The following is a 13,834-nucleotide window of genomic DNA, read 5'->3' on the forward strand; positions in this document are numbered from 1 at the left end:
GGTGCATCAAGTCAACCTACTAAGCATACTCCAAACTTGCTACATCTTGATAAAACCATGGGGGATTATCCTTTGGGAATACACAAGCATCATAAAAATGAAGAAGGCTCTAACAAAAAGGAAGTATGGGAAGCACTTTTTCTTTAACTCAGATATGATTAGACCACACAAGTACATGCAAGAAAACAGATCTTTTATTTTTGTAATTCTGAGATACTACAGCACATTTTTGGTACAAAATTGATGTTAAGCATCACATGTTGCAGTAAGAACTACAATGAAGACAGTATGATTATCTCATTATAGCTTTTTTCCTAATCCCCCTCCAAACTCTCTCCACACAAAGATATATTCTTACAATCCTGACAGGATTATTCTGGAGGTAAAACATAAGATATAATCTTTGTGAAGCTGCCTGCTTCTCAGAATTATGGCTGAGTATCTGAACAAATCCATGTAGCAGGGACCCACTGGGGATCATCCTGTGCCTGATGGACTGCAGACAGCAGCTGCACACAGGCCTCTTGTAAGTTGTCATTTACAATCACTTGATCAAAGAATTGACCAAACTGAGCTTCCATTTTCTTAGCACAGTCCTCCATCTCCTGCAAGTCTTCCTCCTGTAAGAGACAGTACAGACCTATAGAACATTATAGTTTCATGTGAGACACTTTTGGATGGGAATAGGTTTATCCAAGTTTTCACTTTCTACTCTTCCAAAGAGGAACTGGAGGTTAGTGGCTAGATGACAGAACTGGGAGCCAGGAGATTTGATTTCTCTTCCCAGCTCTACCATTGACTCAGTATGTGACCTTGGGCAAGACACTTAGCCCGTCTGTGCTTAAGTTTCCAATTTGTAAAATAAAGGATACTACTACTTCCTTACCTCACAGGGAGGTTGTAAGGGTTAATTCACTGATGTTCATAAAACACTTTGAGATCCTCATATAAAAGGGGGCATAGAAATACAAAGTAATATTATTATAAATAAAGACCTTCTATTCTGCCATGGTTCCCCCTGAAAGTGTTGCAGACATCCCTTCAGAAAACTTAGTTTCTATATGTCAACTCCAAACCATTTGCATGCGTGTCCCATTATAAACCTCATGCTTCTTGGAATAAGCTCCCTTGTATTAAAATATGATCATTTGATATTCGTTTGAGAATAAGAGGGAGTTCTTGCATATAATTTCCAGTGGGACTCAATCCTGCAAACCATCTGCAAGCAGAAGCTCTGACTGAAGTCATTGCAAGTTCCACGGGGCTTCCAGGATCAGTTATTTTGTATGTCTTTTCAGGGTAGGGATGATTTGGAAAACCACACCATGGGCCAGATCCTCAGCTAGTGTAAATTGGCGAAGTTCTAGTGACTTCAATGAAGCCATGCCAATTTACATCAGCTGAGGATGATTCCTGTCTGTAAATGTTAACACAAACGGAAATTATTCTGACTTATAACCTATAACAACTGTAAGATAGGCATGCCATTACAATGGTAATCAATTCTAAACCTTTGGAGCATGACTGATGGCTTACATGGTTCACAAGAAGTCTTCCTCTACCCCACATGCTGCATTGCACAGTTGCCTAGATGAGGTGAGGGTGCTGTTATTTGCCTCTGAAGTATCACTGTACTGGCTAATGCTACAGGCAGAATCCAGATGTGATAGACCAGAGGTCCGATCAGTTTTGCCACACCTATGTTCCTAATCTGTATTTCAGTTTGTCAGCAATATTTCCCCAAATTCCATGTTTTTAGTTATGTAATTATGATCACCTCCCACAGACAAAATGAAGGAAAAGGGAGTCTAGGAAGTCATCAGAAATCTAAAATTTTAAAACATACAGTGCTAGACAATGAAGGTCAAATTGAAGACTAAAAGTTATAGAAAAAAGTTTGACTTTTTTTTTAATCCTGTTTAATTTTTGTTAAGTGTCTAGACAAAGTAAGGCATCTATAATTTTACTGTAATATAGGTAGGAATGCATCACATGCAGAACACAACCACTGTGCTTTTGTTTTGAAATATCTATAGCGGATGTCTATAGGAAAAGGGACTCTATGACAACACTGAAGGAAGAGGGTTCCACATATTTAACTTTAAACGACATGGAAGTGCCTACCCAGAGATCTAGGCACCTTGGCTATATATTATAAAAACAAACCAAATAATGCAAATATAAATACAGAAATCAGACTTCCTCCAAAGAAACCCACTCTAGCCACATATCCCAACCCCAGGGCACAATTCCCAGCCCTCTGTTCTCCACTTCCACTCCAAAACACCAGGAAGAGAGAGGGGCTTCACAACATGCTGAATGTTATCAGATCTGATTTATTTCAGACCAAAGACATGAGGGTCCTTTAAACCATTAATACAATATAGGAATGTGGCAGTTTCTGACTGAACCATCACTGTTGCACCACCTTCATTCTCTGAAACTCACCTTGAATTTCATGTTCACATAATAGTCTGTAATGACCCTGGCGTTTTTCCGAGACTGTCTCATGCAGCTCATACTAGGTGGCTTGATGAATATAATATAGGCTTTTAGATCGTGTGTCCGAGCCATTTGGATACCCTGCAAGTCAAGGTCAGATAGTAGTTACATTAAAATGTATAAGTCGTATTCATCTCATATTTTATTTCTATTAAAAACAAATGATTATGTACCATCATTTCCAGACTTTGCAGTATTCAAAATCCTAACATGGCCATTAAAAGGTTACATCCGCTACCTTTTAAGGGAGTTTTAAATCTTCAATTGTAATTCCTTTTTAGAGGCTCAAAACTGTCTTGGTTTTGGGGCTGCCTTTGGAAAAGATTGATTCTCCTGCTCCATGTATTGCAAGGCACTGTCTGCCTTTTGTTTCCTTCTCTCCATGCATTGATGCAATTGTTGATGTCAACAGATCACTGTGAGTAAGTAGTATTTGTAACCTGTTGTGAAAAGCAGGGGGAGTTCAAAAACTAATGAGTACAAAGTATGTTCTGCCACAGTGGCAAAATCAAATTTCCTTTTTTCATTGATAACTGAATTCAGGTGAAGGAATGGACAAGAAGAAAAACTCAAAAGGCAGCAGGAGCACAGGGAACATCAATGCGCAGCATAGGAGCCTTCATGGTAGGTTGTTTTGTTATGGTTTTGAGCAGCACACCATTTCACACCTGAGGCTGTGTAACTTATCTTCATTTCTTCAACCAGCGCAAGCCACTACACCAAGTCAAAGCTTGCACAATTCCAGGTCCATGTATCTAAAGGAAGTTTTCCTCTGGAATTTATTCCATGGAGCCTTTCTTCCAGTTATGTTTTTAAATGATATTTTGTTAGGTTCCCAGAGACACCCAGGTATGGAAGCCCTCTAAAATTAGAAGAATTAATACCAGCAAATAAGGGAGTAATTTAGAAAAATCTTAGAAAGGTTCTTTGCGGGACTTAAAGCCTTCAGCACCTTCTGACAACTATTAACTCAGACCTTTATTAGCCTTATCCCTCCCTACCAGCAAGCCCAGGGCCAGGAATTAGAAAGAAGAAAGCCTATGTGAACTAGCAGGATGCTGACTTTTTCATTTGGCTGAGTGGTCTAGAAATGGATCAGGAATCGTAAAGGGAGCTGAGAGAAATCTTGTTCTTTTCTGGGCTTTGGAGAAATATTTTTTGCAGTGCCCAAAAGAGGAGCATATGTGGAAGTTATCTTAATGTTTGAAGCACTGATTGTGACCATCAGTTAAGAATAGTAGCTCCATCTAAGGAGCAACATTTTTAGACCTTTAAGGTGATACAACCTAAACTTCTCTAACCAATCACCTCGCTGAGGAGATATAGTGACCATTCCGCCTCATAAAAGAATCTCAAGTCACACAGGCAGCTTCTGAAAAATTCTTTTGTTAACTCCACCCTGGTTCTCACCGATCAGTGATAAGGAAGAGGAAAAAGGGGTTCTCCCTCTAACCCAGGGGTGGCCAACCTGAGCCTAAGCCGCCAGAATTTACCAACGTACATTGCCAAAGAGCCACAGTAATACGTCAGCAGCCCCCCCATGAGCTCCCACGCCACCCCCAGCGCCTCCCACCCACCAGCAGTCCTTCTGATCAGCACCTCCCCCTCCCTCCCCGCACCTCCGGATCAGCTGTTTTGTGGCATGCAGGAGGCTTGGAGGGGGAGTGGGAGGAACAAAGCCACAGCAGGCTTAGGGCTGGAGTGGGGGCAGGGCCTGTGGCAGAGCCAGGGGTGGAGCAGTGAGCGCCCCCTGGCCCATTGGAAAGTTGGCAGCTGGAGCTCCAGCCCCGGAGTCGGTGCCGCATATTAACTTCTGAAGAGCCGCATGTGGCTCCAGAGCCACAGGTTCGCCACCCCTGCGCTAAGCATTTAGAGAGAATTGGGGAAGGTGTTTCTTCAGAGACATTGCTGTGGCACTACTTTTAAGTCTAAAGAACACAACAATGTAAAATTAAGCTGGGGACGCTTTAGACTGTCTCAGGAGAATCATTCTTTCTTAAACGTTCCCGTCTCTCCTACTGGATTAAGTTTCCAAGCTATGAACGAACAGTTTTTTCAGTCGCTAGTAGCATTCGTTCAGGATGTACTGTCTCATTGTACAAAACAGTATAAGGCAATATGGGTCAGTGTCCATTTTTCCTGGAAAATTTTCAATTGAAAGTATGTGATACAATAACCAGAATAGACTTCTAAACCATGGTGATAAGCACATTAGAAATGATAGCATGTGTGCATGTATATACTCCACCTCACTTTGTTGTTTACAATGTACACAATCTTATTAATGAATCCTGATCCAATTTTATAGTAAGTTTGCTAATTGAACCTTCTCTCCAAGCGGTTCTCAGGACCTGTAGGATGCAGATGACAGTCTCTTCCATGAAGTTTAAGTCTTAGATCCCCCTAGTTACCTGTGGTTCCAAATCCAATATACAGATCTTCCCTTCATCAAGAACTGTTCGCACAGCATCAACACTGGTGCCATATAGGTGTCCCTTGTATTCCCCATGCTCCAGCATTCTGCAAGAGGCGTGAGAAGGGAGAATGAGAAGAGAAGTGAAGCAGACCCTTTAAATGACAGCCTATGAAATATGCATTTAGCAATGAAATCAAGAGACCGAAGAGCTAAAGAAGGATTACTCCTCTGTGAAAACTGAATATTAAGACACAGGAACCGTTACTGAGGATAAAAATCTAGATTAAACAGGGCTGTCAGATCCAAATCTCCAGTCTCTGAAGAGACTCCAAAATTATGTATTTCTACCCACTTCCCCTCCAAATATACATGAGAAGGTTCAGAGGTCATGGTTTTGATTGGTATCAAGACATCTATATGGAAATTCTACACTGGTATTTACTACAGTAATAAAACCAATACTTTGCATTTATGTAGGGCTAACCATCGGGATCTCAAAAAGACAGTTACCTTTTCTGTAACTGGTGTTCTTCGAGATATGTTGCTCCTGTCTATTCAACTTAGGTGTGTGTGCTCACCACATACACCGGTCCCGGAAGTTTTTCCCTCAGCAGTATCCGTAGGGGACACACATGCCGCGGTATATAGGGCACTGCTAGTTCTCCCCACCCTCAGTTCCTTCTTGCCAGAAACTCCGACAGTGGGGAAGGAGGGCAGGTTGTGGAATAGACATGAGCAACACATCTTGAAGAACACCAGTTACGGAAAAGATAACTGTCTTTTCTTCGAGTGCTTGCTCATGTCCATTCAACTTAGGTGACTCCCAACCAGTATCCCTCGGAGGTGGGTAGGAGTTCACGGACGTGGAGATTGCAACACCGCTCTGCCGAACTCAACGTCATCCCTGGCCTCCTTGGTAATGGCGTAGACGGCTGTGAATGTGTGCACTGAGGGCTACGTTGTGGCTCAAAAGATGTCGTGGATTGGGAAGTGTTCCAGGAAGGCCACCAAAGATGCCTGTGCTCTGGTTGAGTGGGCTCTGATGATTGGCGCCGGAGCACTGCCGGGAGCATGGTCCTGGTAGCAGGTGTGCCCTAGTCCATAATAGCCCAGAACTCCTTCCTAGAAGCCTCAGGAAGGGAGCCCTTGAACTTGGCTATGGCTTGCCACATGTTAAAATCATAGCATCTCAGGAGGGCTTGATGGTTGGCCACCCTCAACTGGAGGACGAATAAACCTTATGCCCAAACAAGTCTAGTCTCTTGGAGTCTTTGTTCTTAGGGGTACCCCGGGTTGACCTTGTTGTCCCCTGTGGATAACTGCTTCTACCACTAGGGAGTTGGGAGCAGGGTGGGTGTACAGGTACTCGTGGCCTTTGGATGGCACAAAATACTTGCGCTCGGCCCTCTTGGAGATGGGAGGAAGGAGTTTGCCACAGGGCATTAGTGATCTTAGAGACCCCATCATGAAGGGTAGAGCCACCCTGGCCAGTGCTGTGGAGCAGAGGACATTGAAGAGAGAATCCGAAGGCTCCTCTAGCTCCTCCGCCTGAAGATCCAGGTTGGCAGCGACCCTCTTCAGTAGTTCCTGGTGTGCTTTACCATTATCCGGAGGAACCGGGAGAGGTGGCCCCGTTATAGCCTCGTCTGGGGATGATGAGGAAGATGCCGGTGCAGTAGGATCCTCCACAACCATTTGTGGCCCAGTGGCTTGTTCCCCTGCTCCCTCTTTGACCTGCAGGGTCCTTTAAAGCACCCCCCGAGCCCTGCTGCTGGAGCCCTGGGGTAGTGGCGGCAGGGCTCCAGTGCTGATTTAAAGGGCCTGGGGCTCCGGCCACTGCGGGGAGCCCCGTGCCCTTTAAAGCACACCCCCAAAGGCTCCCTGCAGCGGCCAGAGCCCCCAGGCCCTTTAAAGTGCCACCTGAGCCCTGCTGCTGGAGCCCTGGGGTAGCGGCGGTAGGGCTCTGGTGGCAATTTAAAGGGCCCAGAGCGCTGCTGCGGTAGCAGTGGCCAGAGCCCGGGACCCTTTAAATCACCCCTGAGCCCCAGGGCTCCCAGCTGCCAGCTCTGGGGGTGATTTAAAGGCCTCAAGGCTCCCAGCCGCAGCCAGAGCCTTGGAGCCTTTAAACCTTGATTTAAAGGCCCTGGGTATTTAAAAGGCCCCGCCTCTTCCGGTCGAGGCCAAGCCCCCTGCTCAGGCTCCCGAGTACCGGTAAGTCCTTTAAGTTACTTTCACCCCTAGACGTTCCCCACGACGGGGAATGGTGCTGCTGAGGGCGGAAGTGGCCTGAACGCGTATTTACCCCATGACTGAGGAACCGCAGGAGCTGGTGTGGGTGGCACCGGGAGGATCATGATTTCCTGTGCTGCCTGCAGGGCCTCTGGCATGGACGGCACCCAGAGCTGATGGAGGCCTCTGCCGTTATCCAGGGCAGCCGGCGGGGAACGGGTTGGGCTACATCACTCCCTCGGAGCTTGGGCCTGAGATCCTGACATGGGTGAAGAGTTGCCTAGCATGGGACCTTGTTCACACTCTGTTTTATCCTTTCCCTTGCGGGAGGTTGGAGACTGGCCTCCCATCACCTTCTTTGGCTTCTTGGATGGGAACTGGTGCTGGCTGGTGGATGGCCAATGGGGCGCTGCGTACCAAGGTCACGGTGCTCAGTGCAGAGTCAGAGCATTGCTCTGGTGCTGGGGTGAGGGCTGAATATTGTGCTCCTTCTTAGTCCTTGGCTTGAAGGACTTGCAAAATTTGCACTTCTCACTGACGTGTCCGCCCAAGCAACGCAGACAACTGCTGTCTGAATCACTAATGGGCACGGGCCTCTTGCAGCAATCACAGGGCTTAAAGCCTGGGGACTGGGACATGCCCCATCCCGAGGCAAAGTCCAATTCAGAACCTACAAAGTCTCTAACTATAGCTAAGGGATTTATAAACACTAACAGAAAACTACATACACTATAATACAAGAGATAACTAGTTCGTACGAATGAACAGCAACAGCACTAGCTGAAGCAACAGTTCCAGCACCGTCACTGGCGGCAAGAAGGAACTGAGGGTGGGGAGAACCAGCAGCACCCTATATACCGCGGCATGTGCACGCCACTCCAGGGGGCGCCAGAGCCAGTCCCCTACGAATACTGCTGAGGGAAAAACTTCCAGCACCAGTGCACGTGGCAAGCACACACACGTAAGTTGAATGGACATGAGCAAGCACTCGAAGAAGAAGGGTACATCTACACAGCAAAAAAACCAAAAAACCACACCCAAACCCTGTGACAGTGAGTCTCAGGGGCTGGGTTTACACACAGGCTCATGGAGCTTGCACTACAAAGCTAAAAAAAAATAGCCGTACTACAGACCTTCTGGCTTGGGCCTGAGCTCAGGCTACGAAGCCCAGGGAAGAGGGTGGGTTTCAGAGCCCAAGCTGGAATGGCTACATCGCTATTTTTAGCACTATGGTGGAGTCCAAGTCTATAGACCCAGGCTCAGACTTGCTGCTGCAGGATTTTTTTTTGCTGTGTAGATGTATCCAAAGTGTTTTACATGCTTTAATGAATTATGCTTCATAACAGCCCTTTGAATTATGTAAATATCCTCATTTTACTAATGGGGAAACTGCAGCATACAAGTTAGAGGGCACTTTTGAAAATTTGGTCCTTAAAGGTTCTGGTGCCTTCATGGAGATACATTTGACTGCAAGGCCCACTCCCACTAAAGATGTGGATGAGGGATCAGGGCCTGATTTTGAGTGCTCAGTTTTAGCCTTATTTTAGAAATGTACAGTCTGATTTTTAGAAGCGTTGAGAACCCATAACTCCAACTGAAGTCCACAGGAGTTGCAGGTGCTCAGGCCTTCTAAGAATCAGGTCCGAGGTTGCTAAAATTAGGCAGTCAAAAAACAACACACTCTAAAGGAGAGGCTACTTTGAAAATCTGGGCCTAAGGGTATTCATGTATACACAGCAATTAGACATCCACTTCTGGGCAGTGCCAGCTGACTCAGGCTCATGGGGTTCGGGCTGTGGAGCTGTTTAATTGCAGTGTAGGCATTCAGGCTTGGGCTGCAGTCCTAGCTCTGGGACTCTCCAACTTTAGAGAGTTAGAGCCTGGGCTCCAGCCCAAGCCTAAACATCTACATTGCAATTAAACAGCCCCTTAGCCTGAGTCCAGTAAGCCCGAGTCAGCTGGCATGGGCCAGCTGTGGGTTTTTAAGTGCAGTGTACACATATCCGACAGCTCACACCAGAAGTCTGTGGCAGAAAAGGAAAAGAACCCTGGTCTTCTGACTCTCAGCATTTGGGCTAAACCACAAGACTATCCCTGCCTTGGAGCATGTTAAACTTTAGAGATGAAAGCAATAGGAATCCCAAAATTACCTGTGACTATATACCATGTTTTCAAATGTTTCCTTTGATACATAGTGATACTCACGACCATTCTCTTCATAGCTTTTCTGAGCACGAGTGGTGTCTTAAGAAAGAAAAATAAAAATTTTTAAAGTTCTTGTAAGTATTTTCTTTCTTCAGTAAATCAATTTGAGAACAAAGTTCATAGTGAAAAGCCAGGACTCCCAAACTCCATTTTTGGAGCTGTGAATATATAAATTTTAAAAAAACTCTGTTCATTTTCACAAGTAATCAAATGGAAATAATATAACTAATGGTTTCTACTTTCTAGCTCACAGCAAAAGCCCTGTCTACACTAGAGTGAGATCAGTAAATCTTCCAAAATTGAATGTGTGTCCCCATACTACCCCTTGGGGTCCATTTTAAGCACAATGGGCATTGTTCCTGAAGGAACAGTGAACCATTAGACTTAGACCTTGTCTACACTACACAGTTTTGTCGACAAAAGTCAGCTTTTGTTGACTAAACAGTAGAGTTTTACACACTGCAATGCTCCTCCCGCCAATTTAACTTTCCTGCTACACTGAAAAAATAAAACCACCTCGACAAGTGGCAGTGCATGAAAACTGTTCTGCAGTAGTTTAAAAATGGCCTGCACCGCTCCACTTTATATTGTATTAATTTCTTTGAGAAGGCTAAGAAATGTAAGATTGAGGAACTGGAGCAATTTATCAATTTTAAAACTATTAAAACAGCGATTTAGAGCCTTGCACTTCTGGAGTTTTATCTTCACAAAACCTTGTACCGAATGAGCAGATGCCAAACATCTCTCCATTCAAGTCAGAGATGAGAAGTTGTGAGAATCTGCTTTAGATTTAGTATGCTAGAAGGGAAATCTGCAAGGCTTGCTAGTTTCCTGTCTATCTGGATATTTATATGGCCCTCATTACCATAATATCTGGACACCTTATAAACAAACATTCAATGAATTTATCTTCACTACTCCCCTAGAAAGGGCCTCAGCCCCGTTTTATAAATGAGAAAAAATGAGGTATAATGAGATTAAGTGACTTGTCCAAAGTCACGCAGGTAATCCGTTGGCATAACAAGAATCAAACCCAGGCATACCAAGAATCAAATCCAAATAACAGTGGCTTAACCCAAAGACCATCCTTCCTCTTCCCCTGCCAGTTGCAAAAACTGGCCAAAGACAATATTTTAAATAAAGCCCCATAAAATAAAGTAGCTTTTCCTTCTTTCCTGTAGTTCCCACAAAAATAAAAGGAAATGTGTATTGTTAGTCTAGACATCTGTGCCCTTTTAACAAATTCACAGATAGCTTAATATTCTTGATTGATAGGGAAACCATCCCTGCAGCAAAGAGTCTATAAATATTCTGTGGCAGGAGAAAGGGAGTTGATATTTCATGTTTTCTTTCCCCAAAACAGGAAGTTAAAGAGTGAAAGGAACATGTCACATACGGGGTACAGCACTTTGAAAATGATGAGGGTTCATTCCAATAAGCCGCCGCCTTAGCTCATTCACGCCAACCCCTGAAGGACCTGGATAGTTTTAAAAAAAGCCACACACAGTACATTAATGACTGAGACTACACATAAAATAGTTTACTAAAACTATGAGTATATCATATTTATAACAGTCATGTTCCGGTATTATCTCATATGCAAGAACTGGTGAAGCAAATGACTAGCATGGAAATCACGTTACTGCTTCCTCCACTGGGCTTCCCAATTGGTGGCATCACAAATTAAGTGCCTGACTTTGAAAAGTGCAAGGCACCTACAGTTCCCATTGAATTCAACAGGAGCTGTGACTGTTTAGTACTCTTCAGGATCAGGTCACCGCTTTCTAGCAGAATAGCTACAGCCAGAAGGGGACTCAGCAATACTAATTTGAATTATATCTATAGATCTAGATCTATAGACATATCTCAAACATGTACAGATCTAGGATGAGAGGTTTTCCCCTCACCACAAATACCCAGGAATGCTGCGCCTAGCAAAAATATGAGCAGCTTCCATTCAAACAGTTATTAAATCTAAAATTCCATTTTAGGACCAGCAACCCATCACGTATCATGATACTCGCTCAGGGCGAGCCTTATGGGTGGGCAGTGAGGGCAACTGCCCAGGGTGCCGGGGAGTGGGGGCATTTCATGGTCAAGAGGCAGCAGAAGGGCCATGCCCACCCAGGAGGCAGGGGGAGGGGATAAAGGGGCAGGAACCATGACAGCTGCAGTGCTGCTGCCGTTCCTCTGGCCGATATCCACATTGATATCCGCTGAGCTTTCCCAGCTGCGTAAACTGAAGTTTTCTAGGCTGGGTTTTTAACATCCCTCCCGCCATTGCTGTTTCTGTTTGTTCTTAACCATAGTCCTATAAAAGCATCACTTCAAGGTCTTGGTCACAAAGGATTTATAAATGTTTTATCATTGCTATATACATATAATAACCCCATTGAAGTTAAACTGGACTCCGTTTTTGTGATGAAATGTGTTTTCATCCAATATTTGTTACTGTAGGGTTGTCTGAGAGTATTGCATTGCTGAAACTTTTGAAGCATTGAAGGAAATGTTTTGGAACAACAGGAACCACATACAAGCACACAGACTTTATAAAACTGATGTTTGGAAAAAATAAAAGGTAGGTCAAACTTTGCGTCGACCACCTTCAGGAACTACGTGTTAGGGCCCATGTCACTGCCCACTGCAGTCAGTGGGAGGACTCCCACTGGATCGGGTTTTATTGAATCTCTCATTTCACAAGTGCTTGAGCAGTAAGGACACTTCCCTCTGTATTTACTAGAGCTTGTAAGATTTGCATGAGTAGGTGCTTCCCTGTCTGGAGGGCATGCTCCCGTCAGTTGCTGGAACATACCCACTAGCACAATTAGTCGGTTTCGATCTGTGGGATGTCGCTGGTATCTCACCACCTCCTCATAAGGGGCTGCTGCTGCGCTGCAACAGCTGCTGGGACACCGTGCGTAACAGGGCTGCTGGGTGTTCTGGGATTTCCTGCGGCAGAGACGCATGCTTCTACGGAAACCAGCTGAGAAGGGCAGAAAGTAACTAATATTGAAATCCAAGCAGTGGGTGCAGGTGATAACTAGTTCCACTATCTGAATGATCTCCAACTAGGCTACCAAGAACATACTGTGAGTTGTAGCTTTTCTTAAGGTAGAAAATAATGTATCTATAGTTCTTGATAAAAGAGTTCGGTGGGGACTCTGAAAGCAGCTTGGATTTCCAAAATAGAAGCACAAGTATTGAAAGTCACTCTAACTTTGTCCAGAATTAGACCCCCAGAAACAAGTCTGCAAAACAAACCAGAGGGAGATTTCCAGCCATATAGATCATTAGGAATGGGTGACTTGCTCTGGAAAATGTAACTGCTCCAAAAATTCATCCAACCTCTCAACTGAATTCAACCTTTTTTTCAGCTCAGTTCATAAGAGTTCCGTAGTTCACTTACCAGACTTGCTGCTTAGCCTCATCCCCAGCAATGGAAACCTCACATGGTCTGCACTGTATAGCTTGGGAAAGCCCCAGAAGCCATTCACACCACAGCATGAGATTTAAGGGGGAGATCTGAAGGACCAGAAGCCTAGTGCAGCTAAGTTATGCAGGGGCTGGCAACCTACTGGGGAGGTGGGCTTATTGGAAAAGAATCAACAAGCAAGGAGCTGAAAGGGAAGGATAGCTTACTGGGATCTATAAAGGCAAAGTGAATACAGATCGGGTCAGGGAATCTTCAGAGGCAAGGGAAAGGAATGCTTCTGAGAAAAATCACACACAATAGATTTAGCTTCAGACAAGCATCCAGCCTAAATCAAACCTTTTGCCTATTCCTAATCACCACATACCAATAAAGACCCGTTGGCCAGATCCACCGAACTCCTCCTCTTCTAGGCATGAACAAACAAGCAGGAAGGAGAAAGGAGGGTGAATACTGAACAGTCGATTGAATTTCCCCTCATCTTTCATATCACAGAATTGGAAATATTTAAGTCACTGATAATGCCACTGAAATAAGGTCATGAAGTACAGAGACCAGTTTACTAAAGTACTGTATAATATCAAAGATTTAAACCAAGTCACTAACATTTCTATGAAAGTGAAATTTAAGCTCATCGCCCACTAGAAAGTCTAAATAAGAGTTTAAATTCCTCACTTTATTATCTAGGAAAAGAACAGCTAAAGTGTCACACACTGTTTTTAAATATTCATAATGTAGAAGAGCGGTGTGCAATTTAAGTTCTTCAAGTGAAATCTAGCCATCATGAACTCCTTAAATGCAATATTAAAATAATCAAGAATCTGGGAGCTCAAAATATCAGTAAACCTAAAAAAAAAATCCCAGAACAATTGTAAAAACTTCTGTCTACATCTCAGCCTTAGATTCCACAACCAAAGGCACTTTGATACCTTGCCACTGCCCAAATCACCTGCCTAACCGATCTCCTTCATTTCCTTCTCCTGCACTCATTTTCAGACCTTCTCCCATGCTGTGCTGTGTGCTTGGAACAGCCTTCTTGAACAGTGCACACA

At 44.3% G+C, this 13,834-nt stretch overlaps 1 protein-coding gene across 1 annotated transcript in view; it reads right to left on the reverse strand.

Annotated features, from left to right (window-relative positions):
• Positions 1-241: 241 nt before the first annotated feature.
• Positions 242-13,834, reverse strand: part of MPP4 (MAGUK p55 scaffold protein 4) — a gene marked incomplete at its 5' end in the record, with an annotated part of 31,491 nt that continues 17,898 nt past the window's right edge. The window contains 7 exons of the mRNA XM_084642872.1: positions 242-620; positions 2,449-2,583; positions 4,914-5,022; positions 9,298-9,391; positions 10,749-10,829; positions 12,165-12,335; positions 13,150-13,191. Of these exons, the coding sequence (XP_084498998.1) occupies positions 429-620; positions 2,449-2,583; positions 4,914-5,022; positions 9,298-9,391; positions 10,749-10,829; positions 12,165-12,335; positions 13,150-13,191 (824 nt within the window). The 3' untranslated portion in view covers positions 242-428. The remainder of the gene's footprint in view (positions 621-2,448; positions 2,584-4,913; positions 5,023-9,297; positions 9,392-10,748; positions 10,830-12,164; positions 12,336-13,149; positions 13,192-13,834) is intronic.

The sequence above is a fragment of the Lepidochelys olivacea genome (assembly GCF_965140295.1).
Source record: "Lepidochelys olivacea isolate rLepOli2 genome assembly, chromosome: 11".
Taxonomy (NCBI): Eukaryota; Metazoa; Chordata; order Testudines; family Cheloniidae; genus Lepidochelys; species Lepidochelys olivacea.